At 42.0% G+C, this 18580-nt stretch overlaps 1 protein-coding gene across 1 annotated transcript in view; it reads right to left on the bottom strand.

The window, feature by feature from the left end:
• zswim5 (zinc finger, SWIM-type containing 5) overlaps window positions 1–18580 on the bottom strand; it is a 98157-nt gene that overhangs the window by 32789 nt on the left and 46788 nt on the right. Inside the window, exon 2 of the mRNA XM_042335006.1 lies at window positions 1392–1748. Within this exon, the coding sequence (XP_042190940.1) occupies window positions 1392–1748 (357 nt within the window). The remainder of the gene's footprint in view (window positions 1–1391; window positions 1749–18580) is intronic.

Genomic DNA, 18580 nt, shown 5'->3' with positions numbered 1-18580 from the left:
AGGAGAACAAACGATGCCACTCCCCTAAGTTTGTTTTGGAAAGGCTGACCACTTGCTTTTCAAAAACAAGGTTATCGAAAATCTCATAAAATCCAAAACGTATTTCCAAAATGTCGACTGGAACTTAGATGGGCAACACTTGCCGACCTACTCAGTCAACAACAACTTGCAATTACATAGCACCCGTCACACAGGCAGTCTCAGAGAACTTAACAGTGGGGAGCCTGGACACCAAACCAGGGAGGGAGGGGAGGTGGCCAACTGACAAGTGTACAATCAGTGAACAAGGGTAGGGGTCAACTTATTTTTCAAAAAAAATTTACGGTGAATTCTTTTTTTAAAAAAGGGTTTCTGGAGTGCAGATGATCAACTGAGCCGTGGATGATCTTTGTCAAGTTAAGGTCATACCAAGTCCCCCCCGCCATCTCTCTCAGTCCAGTGCAGATTGAGTTGTTGTGTTTTCCAACATTACCTGTTGTTTTATCTCAAATTGGTACCCTTTTCAGGCTTTTCCACTATACCTGCAACATTTAACTATTTATGAATCTCTGTTAAATCCACTTCCGAGTAATTTGAAAAGCATTCTGACAAATCCTAGGTTAGAATAATAATGATCCTTGCATTTCATATAGCACCTTATTATGTCTTTGAGACATCTCAAAGCTCTTCAGAATATACTGTAAATAATTATTATTGTAAAGTGAATTAACTGTATATTTTGTGGGCGAAATGCAGCAGCCAATTGTGCACAGGAAGCAGTCAATTCAATCGTGGATTGAGTGACCAAATTATTGTTATTTTGTCTTGAAGGGATTATTACCCATGGAGAGAGGTCCTCCAATCGTCTAACAACCGGGTTCCTACTTACTGCTAGATAAACAAGAAAAATGTTGTATAAACAGTAGGTCTCTAGGACTGTTACAATGCATAGCACTGCAATGCACTTTGTGTGCGCAAATTGGCCCCTGTGTTCACCTATGCCACCTATGCACAATCACTATACTTTAGAGTATATCTTGTGAAGTGCTTTGAGATGAATTCCGGAATTGAAAGGAGCTATATCAAATGTAAGAATTATTATTGTTGTTGGCCTATATGGATTAGAAGGGAACCTATTCAATAGACATTTTCTTTTACAAAAATTCATATTCAAGTCTTTTTAGTTTTCATGATACAGTGACCCACACATTTTGCTGGCATCAATAATCGGTCACGTAAGGGATTTCTTTAAGCATCGACTGGAAGCCAATCAGTAACACAGATTGCTCTCAACAGTGAAAAACTCTGGCCCTGGATGCACCCTGCAAATGGTACTGACTGGATACAGCAGCACAACACAACACAATGCCATCCATTATCGGGGAAGGGGAAGCGACTCTTACAATAGTTACCATGTACTTGGTTGATCTCCGAATTGGACGACAGGATTTCATCAGCCAATTTCTGTGCTGTAGGAAGTACTTCTGTGTGATGGGCTGTGATTAAATACTGAACAAATTTCTGCAGTTGGTCTCTGTTCATTTGGAATAATGTCTCGGAGATGGGAAGACGTAGTTTGACCTGGTCGGCCTTTCGTATTCTGTACAGGGAAAGTGCCACCACGTGGGCACAGTAAAAAATGTCTTTGTTGCCACAGCCACATGTTACGGAGGTGATCTTGCAGCGGTCAAAGCTGATGGCCACTCTGTAGGTCGTTTCAGGTTCTGACTGGGTGCCTGGTTCCGTCACAGTTCCACTCAGATGAAAACCTGCCGTGAAGGAAAATAAATAAACAGGATGCATATTAAATACCACAGGCAATATTCAAATAAGTCTCTCCTCAACTAACCTAGCAATTACAATGCTCTGCAGTGCCATCTACTATCACTCAACTCTCCCCAGAGAGTCGTCACTTTGTTTTGCTATCCACAAGGGAATCATCTTTTACTAATCAGTTTTAATGAACGCGTTGAAAGGCAGACATTATTGGGCTTCTACTTAGCTTAATGTCCGGCTCTTTGCTTTGGCCGTCCTAACTGGTATATAGTTGCTCTAAGACACAGCTCCATCTCCCCAGGGTTTAATTATTCTGTCTTTTAAGAATCGGAGAAAACAATTCAACAATCCCCCCACTCCCCTCCAGTCTTCCTCCTCCTCTTTCTACCCCACTCCCTAGCCTCAAAATAGACATGCGGCAGTGACAGGTTTTGCAGAAGGAATATTACTGCTCAGGAAGTTTCATTTACTCGTAACCATCTGGCTTTACCCCACCACTCAAACAAGCTGCAGACTCATCACTATTCTGTCAGTGTGCCCACATCAGCCACCTTGCCAGAGAGTCCCAATTATTAATCATGACTCCTTTGTTCTCTCTAATTGGAATACAGTAGCATTTCTGCCTGGACGCTGCACCTACAATTCTCCCTTCCCCTTTTCAAATGTCAATTGCAGTCAGCTATGCTCCCTGCAGACTCCGACCGACACACTGAAATTGCTCCCTCCAGAGCGGGAACATACTAAGAACAAAATCTGTATGGTCAGGGCCCAAGGTACCTCTTGCTCAACCCTCCCGTTTTTCTTAAGAGAGTGGGGGGGAAAGAGGGAGCTTTCCCAAGTTGGCAAAGGACCATTTTTTTTGCCGTACTACTAAAGCAAGTCTCCTGTGCACTAGTCGGCTTAAACACAACGTCAATCAGATTTTGCAGCACAACACAAAACTGCATCACTGTACTTGAATCCCAAGTTTCAGTCAAGCTGCATTTACATCAAGAAAAGGCGCACCAAACATTCGCATAGTCTTAAATCAACGTTTTGTTTCTAATAGCTACTGAGTGGTGATGCTTAAGGTGTGGCAATAAATCAAGAAATATTCAACTCGGAAAATGTAGTTGTTGGCTGAACGAAAAAGTTGGCCTCCACCGTACTAAAGGAATATACGAAAAAATATTTCTACATTATTTGAAAATATTGCATCAAGATCGCTCTTAAAATTCAAAGAGCCTAAAGAAAAAAAATCACAATAACATACTACTGTACAATTATATTACGCCCACAACTTAGAGCAAGGTAAGCATCTGCAGGGTGTGCTACTTCACAACCTGTAGCACTGTGACTACAGTAATAATAATAATCCTTGCATTTGATATAGCGCTTTTCACGTCGGGAGGACGTCCCAAAGCGCTTCACAGAACACACTGTAAAGTGAATTGACTGTATATTTGTGGGCAAACGCGGCAGCCAATTGCGCACAGCAATGTCCCACAAACAATCGTAGATTGAAAATGACCAATTTATTATTGTTTTTGGTTTTGGAGGATTATTATTAGGCTCTGTGTGGAGTGAGGAAACTTGCCCAAGGTTTCGCCCTCTGCCTGGAATTGAACTCAGGTCTCTCACTTGCAAAGTGAGTGCTCTAACCACTGAGCTACAGGACTCCATGGACTCTACAGTCAACTAACAATGACGAAAACATACAAATGCAAACACATCACTTCTTCTTTTGCCTCTAAACAAATTTTAAAAATGTTAATAAAAATTATGAATGTAGAATTTTCCATCCACTGATCTGCACAATACAATGTCCTGGAGTTCCCGTGCCCCGAGTCAAACAGCACACATTTGCCACAAAGAAAACAAGGTCCTGATCTCTATGCAGTCGAGAGAAGCAGAGGTTAGAGCCAGTGGCTTTACCCACAACAGGAGGAAATAGAGGAATCTGGCTTCACACTCTTTCATATTTGTTGACTGAAAAAAAGGTTTACTTTTGCTGACGCAGAGGGAAAGAAAGAAAAGCAGAAGCGGGGGAGAAGAAAATTCAGCAGCAATATTTTATATACCATGTACAAGAACGAGGAAGGCGCTTTCTGAATCATTAAATGACATATGGTTATTCAGACAATCAAGGCCATTTCTTCCAATTTGCATAGTCACAAACCTCAATTTAATTATTCTCTTGAGGGCAGCAAATAATCACCAGTAATACAGTCAGAATTTCACTGAAACTCTAAAAGTAAATGGATAATATCTTCAGGATACCAATCTTTCACCACACACTCCGCACCGTTTACATTTCACACAATATTTAGTACTTTGGTTAAAACGGGTGGCGTTCTGAGAACAGCAAGATGCAACAACAACTTGCACTTATATAGCGCACTCCATGCAGGTGTCTCAGAGCGCTTAAATGTGCTTAAACGATGCAAGGGTAACTCAAGTAGGTGAATATTTAATCGGGGGGAGGGAGGAGTAGATTAAACAATTATTTTCCACCAGAAGAAATTGTATTACTGTACTTACAGGAAAATATTGTATAAAAGCATTCTCGTTGAGGAGGGAAGAGCACTGAGGAACAACAACAACTTGCACTTATGTAGCACCCTCTATGCAGGGTAGCATCTCAGAGCGCTTAACAGTGGCGGAGCCTGACTCCGAGTCGGGGCGAGGTGGCCATAAGCACGGTCGAACAGGAAAGCTTTCAGGCAGGACTTGAAAGAGGGGAGAGAGGGGGCAAGGCGGAGGGATTGAGGGAGAGTGTTTCAGAGTTTCGCGACGTGGTGGCTGAAAGCGCGACCTCTGATGGTGGGGCGGAGGGTGCGAGGGACAAACAGGAGGCCGGTGCCAGTTGAGCGGAGGCGCCAGGTGGTGGGAGTGGGGAGTCAGGAGGTCGGAGAGGTAGGCAGGTGCCAGGGAGTGAATGGATTTGAACGTGAGTGTGAGGACAAACTCTTGGACTTGCACAAATCTAATTTGTCAGATTAAATTAATTTATCTAATTTAATAGATTCAATTAATTAAATGTTAAATACAGATTGTAGACATTAAATCTGTGTTTCAGGAATGTCAGAGGAGAGATCGATGCAAACGTTTGATCGGTGCCAACTTTTGTACCCCACTTTGTACCCAAGTGTGCTGTGCAATAATATGTCCCTATCGAAGGAATTATATTTGGTATTAGAAGAGATGGAGGTTGATTAGGCAGAGTTAGGATCTTAAATTCAAAAACAGCTCATGTGGTTCTTAAGGCTCAGTTTGCAGGTGGAGCCAATGGGGCACAAATAACCTTAATGTAAAACAGCAATTTTTCGATTGCAACATGCTCAAAGTCAATACTGATAGTTTCCTGATTATTCACATATTCATGCAGACGGACTATGTGCACTATTCAGTTCAAAGCAGGCCAATGAGGATTGAATTTTCACAAGAGGCCTTGTAATTACACTTGGTGTCCATTATACACATAATGACACATCAAACCCCTCTATTAGAGGACATCTTGATAATCATACAGATCAGCGCTCTTTTCCCAGTAATGCATTGCAGGTTGGATCTGTGAATGCTGCAGTGATCATGCCACAAGGTTAAGCCTGCGGTGAATTCAGCATTTTGTGTCGGCAAATTGAAGCTTCCAGTCTGATGCTGCCCAGGACACCTGGAACAAACAGAATACATTCCACAAGACAGCAGGTGATGGGCAGCAGAGTTGGTTTCAAAACTAGGACAACAGTGAGTGATGTGAAGGAAGCGGGAGAAAACGTCTTGTATCATGGTTCAGATCCCGTCTTAGTCCTTGCTCTCCCTCCTGCTCCATACCTATGACTGAATCTCTCAAGTGAAATCACTTTCATCCACCATTAATGTTTCACGCAATCGTTCCCATGGATTCAGAAATAGATAGAGAGCAGCAAAATGTGCTGCAGTGTCACAGCAAGTGGTGTGTGCTTCAGCTATACATTTTATACACTTTATACATTTTTGCCATACTTGCACCAGTCACCCACAGCGAGACAGCACCCTCCCCCACACCCAAATAAAGATTAAACACTGAATGCACCATTACTGTAGCTCTGAGATATTCAATATCTATTCAAAGAAAACTCACTGCAACTACGAGACTGATTCAGATATACTGCCATAGAAATACGACAGTAAGTAAGCCAGTTCCGAAGGGGCAAATCTTTTACCAAGTCCCAATACAGTCATACCAGTTAAATACAAAGCATCTTATTTGTCCATTCAAACAGATTGTGGAAAACTGGATTGTGCTACCAAGCCAAATTCAAAACAGAAGATACTGTAACAGAGGATAAATTGGCAGCAGGTTACGTACATGGTAACACGCAGGCTGGTGTGTTAACAAGGCATCGCACAATGAAGGGATTGGATAAAGTAAATCAGGAGGATCAAGCAGTTCATTAATATCTGAAACCCGATATGCATTATGTCCTTAAAGCAGACCAATCCATTGTACCCTGTAAATCATGGTAAGGTGGAGCTCACAGGCGCAATTTCCGTTTTGATGTCCAAGCAGCAGATGTAGGGTAGGGTGGTGCACGATATGCTCGTGTGATAAAAGTGGGTGATTTTAACTGAAGAGGTATTGTGCCACAGCTTCAAATTCGAAAATGGCCAAAAGCGTTGGAAATGCACAGAAGGTCCATCTGAAAGATCTGAGAGCCGAGGTTTTGGAAAAAGACACCTCTCATCAATTCTGATGAAGGATCTGATCTGAGATGTTGACCGGTCACTCCCTTTCATATCCTGACTGACTTACTTGATGTGTCTCTTCAGCTTCTCATTTTAGATTTCCAGTGTCTCCAACACAATCGTTGCATGGTTTTATTTCACTGCAACTTGCAAGAGAATAGATAAGCTGTGTTTTCTGAGCAAGTAGCACAATGAAGAATAAATGTCACACAAAATCACATCAGTTTTCACGGTAGTATTTCATCTCGTATTGGCTATTCTTTTAACCTAAAGATCCAACATACTTACCAGAAGTTTGAATTCAGAAACATATGAGGAGCTGAGCAGTTAGGGTTTTGTGGATATGAAACTGAATGGTGAGCTTACCGTATGACTCGAACTGAAGGCATATAAACTTTTATTTGGCCTTTTGATATCAGGAAATATGCCTTATGTATATTAAACATGCATTTGTTAAAAGGCCTAGGAAGCAAAGGACACATTAAGGGAAACCTTCCGCCAATAGAGTTTATTTAAGCAAGCACCAGGTAAGCAAATAACTGCACAGTTAGCAAAGGTAAATGGTTAAATGGTTTAGCCTCTGCTCTGCTCATTATATCGCAACAGGCTTCTTCTCCCCATCGTTTATTTTGTTCCACAAAAAGTTCATTTTAGGTGCACTGCTTCGAAACACCTCAAAATGCTTTACAGTAATTACCAACACATACAATGACTGCCTTTGTTGGCAAACGCAGTAGTCATTTTGCACACAGCAAGGTCCCATAAACAGCTGCAAGGTGAATGGCCAATTTATCAGGAGTGCGGGTGGGCCAGGATACTCGGAATGTCACTTTCTTCTCCAGTAATGCCGCAGAATTACTGTATTAACATCCACCTGCAGGCAGATGGGAAAATAGCACCTATAACAATGCGGCGTTCTCCCAGTACTGCACTGGAATGACAGCCTATGATAAGAGCTTAAGGCCATATATGGAGCTTGAAACCACAGCTTTCTGACCCAGAGACAACAACATTACCAACTGCGTCACGGTGACACCTAGGATGAAGAGCTTTAATCCTTTGAGAACAGCAGAATTACCATTCCTACAAAACTAAATAAAAAGTACAAGATTTTCTCTGAAGCTTATTTCGAAGACTTTTGCACCTTGCACACAAATCAAACTACCACGCTAAAAAGGTGTCGTTTAAGTAAACAAGGTGAGAAAGCAATGTATTTTAATCTGGAATTTTCGACGAAATCCACTTTGGATTGAAGCTCTCCTCTCTTGCAGGTCTGAGAATTGCAACCCAATTCCCACTGATGCATAAAATACTGAAACTGAGAGGTTAAATAAAATAATAATCATCCTTGCATTTGATACGGCGCCTTATCACGTCTTCGAGATGTCTCAAAGCACTTCACAGAATATACTGTAAAGTGAATTGACTCTATATATTTTGTGGATGAAACACGGCTGCCGAATGCACGCAGCAGTGTCCCACAATCAGTCATGGATTGAGTGACCAAACTTTTTTTTACATTTTATTTTGAAGGAAGTATTACCCCTGGAAAAGCAATCTGCCAATCAACTAACAATCGATTTCCTACTTACTGCTAGGTAAACAGAGGCGTGTGGAGAAAGGAAACTTGCCTAATGTTTTGCTATGCCTGGGAATCGAACCCAGGTCCTCTCGTTTGCGAGGCGAGTGCTCTAACCACTGAGCCACAGGACTTCAGATTAAAGCATTTTATGTACAGGTTAAAGCAATTTACGTACACTGAAGAACTTTTTCTTATTTAAATCAGCAAAAGTGAAAAATACTGGCTTCAACTGCCAAACTTTCAGCTTGCTTGAGCCCCAAGCATAATGAAAGCTTGTTCACATGCACATGTGAGTGAGTGAAAAAGAACATGGGAGTGTATTGAGTAAAGGAGTGAGAAAGTGAGTGTGCAAGATGCACGAGAGAGAGACTCTGAGTATAAGAGTGTTTTAGGCTGGAAGTGCAGTTGTCTGTGAATTGGACACCACTCCACTCAGCTCCTGATCCGAGCTAACCAGGGCAGGGACATACCAGATGGAGGTTGCGGTAGTGGAGAAAAGCAGATGGGGATGTCATGCCTGAGAGGTAACTCGCGACTCCAAACAGCTAAATAGGCCGCTGGTGGACGTCTGTAACTCTTAATGGCAAGGACCATAGACCCAGAATACCAAAGTATAAGAAAATTTGGGGAATTAATGAAGAGCATTAACCCTTAAATCGATTAACCCTTAAATGAATGTTGTATGTAGTTTTGGACTACCTGCCATTGGAGCATTGGTGGAGTTAGAGAAAAGCAACATAAATGATCGTGGAATAAACACAACTCCAAGTTATGGGAAGGCCCTCTGAACTAAACCGTTTCTCATCAGGAAAAAGGGAATATGGAACAAAAGATGAGGACATAATCCAGGTCATTAAAAATGATGAGCAGCATTCGTGATGTAGCTGTAAGAAGTTTTTGTCCTTAGCTCCCTTGGGAGTGAGGGAGAATCTGTACAGATGGAGTTGGTGGGGTAAGAGTCCACAATTGAGTCTGCTTTGGTGTTTGAAAGGAATGGTCTTGAATGGCCGAATGGTCTTTCCTCGCTCCATCCTACACAAGTAAAAAGCGTTTTTTTTCGCTTTAGTTTTTTCCAAGTAGCAAGCGTGGATAGCAACTAATAAGATAATAGAAATAGAGTTCGAAGCTGCTGCATTGCCATTAATCCCTCACGTGGAGGAGGACAAAAGAAAATAACTATGCTTCCATATAGACATGAAGATTTTGTGCCCTTAAGTACAATACTTCAAACAGTAATAAAGAAAGAGTCGAACACCACATATTACAAATTCAAGCTCCAGGTAATCTCAGCCAAATACAAGAATTTGGCTATTCCAATGGCTTCTGCAGCACTTTGAAAATTAAAAACGTTGAAGATGGCAAATGATACCAGGGGGGGTTTTTTCTTCCCTGTCCATATTTTTTGATAAAAGGAAATAACTTCAGTAAATGTGTGCCAAATTTTCAATGAAACCCCGGCTAGCCCCCATCCCATCCTGACAACTCTGCACACTCACACGGGGAGGTCAGGCGGGAGAACCGAGAACTGCATGAATAAAAATTTAGTTATATGCAATCGCTTTAATCAGTCAGAGCCTCATCATCCCATTGTCTCCTTGTTCCAAGGCACCATCCTTTCTGGCTCTGTCTGCCCACTGATACGGAATGATGAAGGACCGAGTGTGTTCCTGCCCTATTTCTTTCTGCAAATCTCCCTATGACCTGCTTTCAACATTTACTGTTGTCAATGTTTAAAGCCTTTGTTCTCCCCCCTTGTCTAAGCTCCGGGCAGGGGATTGGTTTAGCATTGTCCCCCAGGCTGACTAGGTTACTAGGTGACAGTTTGACACTGTGGCTCCTCACTCAGAGAAGCACATTACGTGATAATTTAAACCAGACCACGCGTTTCCATCAGGATTCGTTCTGGTTACAGATTAGGAACGAGAAGATTCTGCCGAGCGCTTCTCTTAAGGGAGAAAGCAAGAAGCAGCAAGTGGAACAAGGATACACAGATCACAAATGCCGGAAACGTTCCCTTCCCCCACCCCCGCCATAATATTACTGTATTGTGAAAGGGGCTTCTCCAGAAAGCCCAGCTACCTGAAATATCACTCAAGTAGATCGAAAGGCAGGCACCTGGCACAGGGATTTCAGACAAAGGGCAAACAATCAGCAGCCAGAATGCCAGCGGAGACAGGGGATGAAAACTCGCTGGCGAATCTTCAAACAGGACAGCTCAGTAAAGAGAGAGAAGCCAAAGTAAACCACACGCATTATTAAAAGGAAAATGCTACCGACCGCAGCAAGTCTAAATGCAGTACTCGCTGGGGTTTGGAGGCAACGTAAGCTGCTCAACCTTTGGTCTTGCAAACTAGGAAGTCATCCAAACCCAGTGTCTTTCAGCCGAGCCTTGATCACACTTCCCACTCAGTGTTCATCCTTTATACATCAGCGAATGCTGCAATTTAACAAAAACAGAATCGCAGGGCGCTTTCCTCCACATACGTGGTTATTTTTGGACATACTTTGGAATTAATGTTTTTTGTAAAATGTCGATGGAACACTGCAGTTTCAACTGTGCTTGTGCCAATGTTTAATAAACAAAGACAAAGTTTTTCCAGCATTGACAGAGATCATAAACTTATATTTGGAGGGGATGGACAGGGGGATTAAAGCAATTAAAAACATCTGTTTTTCAGTGGAAAACCTTTGAAGCAAATAAATGTTCATACATTAAATGAACAAAACCACTGACAATAACATTATCTGGAAGGTTACTGAAAATAAATTACAACAATAATACAATATTAATTTAGGGATTTTGTTAAATGCAGGCCACTACCTACAATTTAAAAAACTGTGATCTGTGTGCATTTACTGAATTATCTATCAACAACAAGATTCCATTTATAGAGCGCCTTTCACGTCGGGAGGACGTCCCAAGGCGCTGTACAGTTGGGTCAGGACCCGAGCATTGGGGGGAAATGGTCAGGGTGAGGGGGGGGAAGGGAGGAGCGAGGAGGGGGAATGGTCAGGGTGAGGGGGGGGGAAGGGAGGGAGCGAGGAGGGGGTAGAGAGTCGAGATCAGAGCTGAAGGCTGAAGGTCAAAGAGAAAGGTCTTGAGACCGGCCTTGAAGGAGGAAAGGGAGGAAGCGGCGAAGGCACTGGGGATGGAGTTCCAGAACCTCGGGGCTGAGAGGCTGAAGGCCACCGATGGTCGGGCGGTTGGGGCGGGGGATGTGGAGCAGACCCGAGCCGGAGGAACGGAGGGTACGGGCAGGTAGGTAGGGGGATAGTAGGTCAGAGAGGTAGGAGGGAGCGAGGCCGTGAATGGCCTTGTAGGTGAGGATGAGGATCTTGATTCGATCCTCTGGGGGATGGGGAGCCAGTGGAGGCGAGCGAGGGTGGGAGTGATGTGGTCGCGAGGCCTGGTGCGGGACAGTACATGAGCTGCAGAGTTCTGAATCTCGCTTTTAAATCCATACTGACGGCTGTACCCGAAGGGGAAAATCAAGCTAGAGTGAGCCATTACTACGGACCAAGAATGAATCAGCAGCATCGGGTAAGTCACTCCTACTCAGTCACACAGCAAGCCACTGGCACTGAATGTCTGACTACACACACACAGCTAAGGCCCAACAAAATTCTTACATTTGATATACTCTACCACCTACATGTCAAACGCTCCGAGACGCTACCCTGCATGAAAGGGCCTATAATAAATTCATGTTCTTGTTCAAAAGTCTCCAAGCAATTCACAATCAATTCCTGTCAACTGTAGTGACTGTGCAATTGGGGGTAAATGCAGCAGCCAATTTGCACACAACATGATTCCACAAACAGTCGCAATGTGAAAGACCAATTTGTCTGGTCACTTTGAGCTCTGGCCCGCAACAAAAAGCAACAATTTGCCCCAAATCATAAAGGACCATCTTTACGAACAGCCATTTTTTGTCACATCACTGCACAAATGCAGAACTTCCTCATTACTTGCAAAATATTGAGATCAATTCTTCTGTGGAAGTTTCACCGAAGAGAACCGAGACCAGGTTCCAAAGCTCTAAGCCTTCAGCATTAGATCTTTTCATTTAGGACATTGTTTGAGGTTAAAGAAAAATGGGACAAACAGCTCAATGAGAGCAGGTGTCGATGACAGGAAAAGTTCAGGTGGATTCCCAAGAACATTCTCCAGGAAGTGGCTGTTTTGTACAACATTTGTACTGTAACAACTGCTTGATCTGCAGTGTGAACAATATGGTCTTCAACTTCAGGTTCTTTATCTACATTATAAATGTAAGCTGCTCTAGCAGTTCTGAAAGCATCATTAAGTGGCTTTCAAGACATTTTTATCACCTTTTAATTCACATTTTCATTACCTCGTTTAAACGACCAACTCTATAGTTTTGCAAACGTACTGGAAGTTTTTTCTTTGGTGTCACCGGGATTAAACTGAGAAAATGTTTAAAGCAACTAGAAATTAATCTTGTACCGATTCGTTAAGCAAATTCCCTTTTTTTTAAAAAACAAAAAACAAATTATTTAGAGAGAACGCATTGGTGAGAAAATACTGGGACTTAGACTAAATCCAAGTAGGAAGCACAACAAATACTTGTGATCTTTTGACCATATCATTGCACACTCAGGCTCTCAGTCACTCTATTCCCCCCCCCCCAACCATTCCCCAGCTCGCCTGTGTTCAAGCTGCTGTGAAAACTGACCCACAATAAAACAGTACGATTTCCAATAAAACAACAATAACCCTTGAATTTGATATAGCGCTTTTCACATCATCTAGATGTCTCAAAGCGCTACGCAAAATATACTGTAAAGTGAATTCACTGTATATCTGTGTACGAAATGCGGCAGACAATTGCACACAGCAGTGTCCCACAAACAGTCGTTGATTGAGTGACCAAATTATTATTGTTTTTTGGGGGATTATTATCCCCGGAAAAGCAATCCGCTGATTGACTAAGAACCAGGTTCCTACTTACTGCTAGGTAAACAGAGGTGTGTGGAGTAAGGAAACTTGCCCAACAATTCATCCTGCTGGGAATCTAACCCAGGTCTCCCGCTTGCAAGCTGAGAGCTCTAACCACTGAGCAACAGGACTCTATGTACACACTGCATTATACTATGTATATTATAAATGTGCTGAATCTGCTGCCCTTTGGAACAAATTATATATGCACATATACATTTTAAAAATATATGAGCAACATCAAATTCAGCCGACGTTAGAAACTGTGAATGCGCCTTAAAGCTCTGAACAGCGTCCCATCAAAAACTGAACGGCACCACAAGAAAACAACTAAGTGTTCATGCCATGATGTTATCAAATTGACATTATAATTCATAATAAGTGCTTGATTGGGTTCACATATGACAATGGAGAAATGGGAGTTTGGTTAAAAACAAAAGAAAGGAGAATAATAGTATGTGGTAACCAATATACATAGAGTGTATTTGGAAATTCAAATGCAAGAAAGAGAGGAGGACTGCCCTAAACAGGGCTTGTGCATATCAAGGGTTTCAAAATGCCATTAATCATTTCGGTAAAGCAGAGTGCTAAAACAAATTGTCACTGTAGTAAGAGGGCTGATAGATGCAAGCCTTAGAGTTCACGGTTGCCATTACATTCTGCACTAGTTTACTTTAAATTAATAGGCTGCCACATAAATTGAAAAGTTCAAAGTGGATATTGTAAATGGATGACATTTAAACAGCACAATATAGCTTTAAATGGATGTTAAATGAGTTCAATGAGTTAATCCCATCAGCAGAGGGAATACATTTTATGCAGAAGCCATGCAAAGTGCAAAATTAAAATGTGGGGTAAAAAAAAATTAATGTTCTGAGTATATAGAGGCAGGGAAACATAAAGAATACATATTTGTCAAATACAGTAATATTGCTTCAACAGCTGTCGAATGGAATGCAAGCTTCACTCAGACAGACTTCAATCCAGGGATGTAATAAAGGGAACACAAAAGGCTGAGGAGAAGCAGTAACTGGAAACTAAAAGAGGCTAATTGCCCAGGTAAGCAAATCCTGATAGTTTGCTGTCCGTATGTATGCATGTGCTTTCAATAGGTATTTTGAAGCTTGTATTTTTCCAGTTTAACTTGCTCTCTTTTACCCCTCGATCACCTAAAAGGGTCTTGTGAAATCATCCACCGCCTAGGCATGCACAGTACAAGACTTCCAGAGGGGCAAGTGTTTGAATCACTGTGGCTTCAGTAGGTGTCTGGTTCTGGCACTTTACCAGTTGAAGGCAAGTACGTCATCCCTGCTTTTTTTCTTAAAAAAAGTCTCAAAACATTAATGCAAAAAATAAACAGCCGGGTAAATGCGAGGCGTTACTAGTGTGTCACACACTTCATGGTGGCATTTACAGAATGGCATCGGCAGCAGCCTGATAAGGAAACACCTCACAAAAGGCTCCCTCAGGTTGGTGCCTATCCTGAGTTGGGAGGGGGAATGAACAAAAACAAATCCCCCCCCCCCCCCCAGTCTTCTACTGCAAGTTTATTTAAAGTAATTTTTAAAGAGTGTGTGCATTCCATTCCAGACACAGAAATTTTCACATGTAGGTGATATACACATGGAAACTCTCGAACTGGTTAAACTCAGTGATGGGTTTTTCACGTGTCAGACATCAGGTTGACCAGAAAAACATAGCAATAATTGAGTGCAGCGATATCACGAAACAACACCTCAATTTCTGTCAGGCCAAATCCATCTGAGTGAGGAAAGGCACCGGTTTGCTCTCTTGGGAACCAAGCCATCAAGTTTAGTTGGAATCTCCAAAGCTATTCTTGCTATTTCATTAATGCTCCTTCAGTATGGACAGACTAAAAAGGATTGCCACTATATCCCCTTCCCCTGGGAGAAGGGAGGGGGGAAAATAAAGACAATGACCTTTACGATCCGCTTATTAAACCTATTCTCTGAAGCAAGAAAATAAATTATACATTAACTAGAACGTGCAAGCAGCCATTTAAGAATTTTAGCACTAACTTGTAATACTGTAGGAGGAGGGAATCTACTCAGAACAAAGAAAGGACAGAAAAAACTGGATGCAAATCAAGACACTTTCTAATCCTGCTCAACCAGACAGCAGGGTTTATTTAAACTTCACCTTTGCTGTGCAACTGTGAACTTGTACAACTATTCAAAGCCACAACTCTGACAAGTTTCAGGTTGGATCAAACTCAACAACAACTTGCGTTTTATATAGCTCTCTTCACGCAGGGTAGCGACTCGGAAGCAGCTGAAACCCCAAATTCACTAGATTCACTCCAAATCAGTGCCAGGGTTGACCAGACTCACCTAGGAACTGGTTTAATGCAATCACTGAAGCAGGTCTATGTAACCTGGCAGCAAGACACAGCCAACCTGTGTGCTAAAATAGTTTTGAGGTGCACTCACTTCAGGAGGACACCGGGAGAAGCTCCCATCTCGTTTCAAGCAGTGCCATAAGATATTTAATGTCCACTGGAACAGGCGTACAGGACCTGTTTAACATTTCCTCCAAAAGACGGCACTTTTGACAATGCACTGCTCCTGGAGCACTGAACTGGATTGTCAACCTTGTTTACAAGCTCAAAATCCTAAAGTGGGGCTTCCATATACTTCTATCTCAGATGCAAGAATGTTACCAACCGAGCCAGGCTGACACCTGCCTGTCCAGGTGTCTTTAGCTTTGACAATAAGGACACACCACTCACTGGCGTGACGACAACGAGAAGAACATGAACAATTCACCCACATTTATTAAGAGGAAATTGATCAATTTAAAATCGATCACTTCGGTGGTATCCAACCAACCAACCAACCAAATTTTTACATCTCCATTTGCCCATATAGAAAGCGGTATAACAACCCTTACAACATTTTAACCACAAAATGAGTTATTTACCAGTTTGTGAAATGCATTCATTGTGCGAGACTACAAACGATTTCCACTTGAGGACATTTTCTTTTGATAACAATTATTCTTTCAGAACGCTTCAAAAGCAGTTAGGTTAGCAGAAGGCAGCTTGCATTTCTTCCCTGCACCCCTCCACTTTCTACCATGGGCTCGTCAACGTGTTTAAACATTGCAATATGAGCAAATAATGTTTCGGTGACATTACATTCATATTGCATTTGCACAGTGTCACAAAACATTTCTTCAAGAGGAATGAACAATAAAAATGCACCATCAAGATTGCCCTTTTGTGCCTTCACAAGCAATTAGCAGCTTTTCCAAGACGACCGTTTTGTCAGGAAAACCCAGCAACAACTCCTCGCACAAGACTGAAGCGCGGAGAGATACCATTCCATTTAAATGCACAGATTTTGACAGTTAAATTACAGCTCTTTCGGTGCAAACAATAAATGCTATTTGGACTTTTCTATTTATGCAATTTGTAGGAATTGTCCTCTCTAACAGGATTCACTTTGCAGATGCAGGCAGGTGCAGGTAGGGAGAATTGTTTAATAAATCTGGGGGGGGGGGGGGAAGAGATATTTTCAGTCATGACCACTTTTTTAAGAATAAAAATGCTAAATGTGGAAAACGACAATGCAGCAATCACTTGATCAGATTTAAAACTTATTTTTAAAAAAAGCAATAGGTCAACTAGGAAGAGAATGGTTCATGAAAAAGCTGATGGTTTGACAGAGACATGAGGTGTACTTGCTCCTGCGTTGAGACTGGAGCCAGCATTTAGCAGCTGATTTGTTTTCCTACTGGATCATGACGGAAGTTAATCAACCTGGAACCTCACAAATTCTCAGAGGAACGAGATATAGTGATAAGGTTTATCTTAAAGAAAAGTAAGTATGTCACTACCCTACCTCCACAATCTCCTTCAATCTTACCAACTGGGCCACTTTTCCCACTCTTAACCACTTTCAGCTACTTTCATTCATTCTGCCCACACTCACTGCAACTCCTTCCTGGAGTTCCACCCCCCCCCGGTATAACAGTATAATATTCAGTTGGAAGCTGAATAAAGCGCTGCAAATTGCCCCCAACCTCAAAAGAACAGAATTTTACATGAAATTTAAATTTTGCACACTTATCCATCCATGCAGTCACTCTGAATAAGAATTGCAATTCGGTGAGTTCTGTAGTGGCGGCTCATTAAGAACTTGGTTTTAAAAATGTTCAGTCCACATGTTACTTAGGAATTTTGCAGCTCAACAGAAAAAATTTGATCAAGGCCACAAATCTGCGGTACAAAGCTTGCTATAATTCAGTGGTTATATTGAACTGACCAGCTTTGCTTATGATAGGTTATACCAGGCATCTGGTGCCCAGAAACCAGAAGCAATATGTGCTGTTCAGGCCACGAACACACATGCCTAGATTGCACAAGAATACATTAAGCAACACAGTGGCACGCAACATCAATCCACAATACACTGCAGGTGCACACCCAGAACTCAATTGGCTTGTTGCAACTAGATATTTGCCAGATAGACTGGTATCAGCCAGTTTGGGTTTGAGCCAAGGTAGTAACATTAAGCTTTCAGAAGCAAATTTTGCAGCCATTCCCGTTACGAAAGTGAAATATACCAGGATGTAAGAGGCCACAACACAATCCTCAAAGCACTTATTTAAAAGGGTAGAGAACGTGTATTTGGTGGGCCAATTTTGATAGCTGTGAGGATTAAGAGAATACAAACTACCCTGTTTCTAATACATACAAGACCTTGTGTCCTAGGTAGATAAGGATGAATGGATCTACAGTATATTAATTTGATATTGCAGGATCCTTCAGAAAATCAAAAGGCTGCAGTGTAATTCTGTTTATGGCCATTTCCTGGCATCCCCGACAAGTTGGCAAATGACTTATTGGGGCACTCAGCAGGGAGTGAGAGGACAAAGGAGATCAGACCCAACTAACACAGAGACTAAAGTTAATTTCCACTTCATTACAGCAGGTAAGAGCACGCAATCCGCTGAGCTGAGACAGTGGCATCTTCAAACGGAAAAGGGAAATTTCACATTTCAGATTGCACAAGTTCCATTTTTGAAAAAAAATGTTAGTAAGGCAAGTCCATGCTCTGGGCCCCATGTCATAAAAATGCTTGGAAATATAGCATTCCAATATTCAAAGTTCAGACACAACTTGAAAGAGCTATCCAACTAGTCCCACTCCCCCGCTCTTTCCCAATAGCCTTTGCAACTTTTTTTCCTTTTCGAGTATTGAAAGTCCTTTTTGAAAGTTATTATTGAATCTGCTTCCACCACTCTTTCAGGCAGTGCATTCCAGATCGTAACATGCAGAATTTTCCATAGTACACATACCCACAATTTAGCAAGATGCTACAGCAATAATAGTTTCAACTGCAGATGTTAATCCAGCTTCCCCACTCAGCACCTCACTAGGCTCACTCAACCACTCCCAGCTAGTCATTCTCTCTATCGCTTTTCATTTCAATGTCACCATTCTGCTTTATTAAAACTAACAAAACCACGCCAAACCACAGGGTTGTGCAAATTGGGTTTTATGGTAAACATGTACTCATTTTGGGCCACAATTTGGGTCAGAAGGAAAAATA

This window comes from Callorhinchus milii, unplaced genomic scaffold, assembly GCF_018977255.1.
Source record: "Callorhinchus milii isolate IMCB2004 unplaced genomic scaffold, IMCB_Cmil_1.0 Scaffold5, whole genome shotgun sequence".
In the NCBI taxonomy this organism is placed as follows: Eukaryota; Metazoa; Chordata; class Chondrichthyes; order Chimaeriformes; family Callorhinchidae; genus Callorhinchus; species Callorhinchus milii.
The sequence above is the reverse complement of the archived record's forward strand: the minus strand, read 5'-3'. Positions and strand labels throughout refer to the sequence as shown.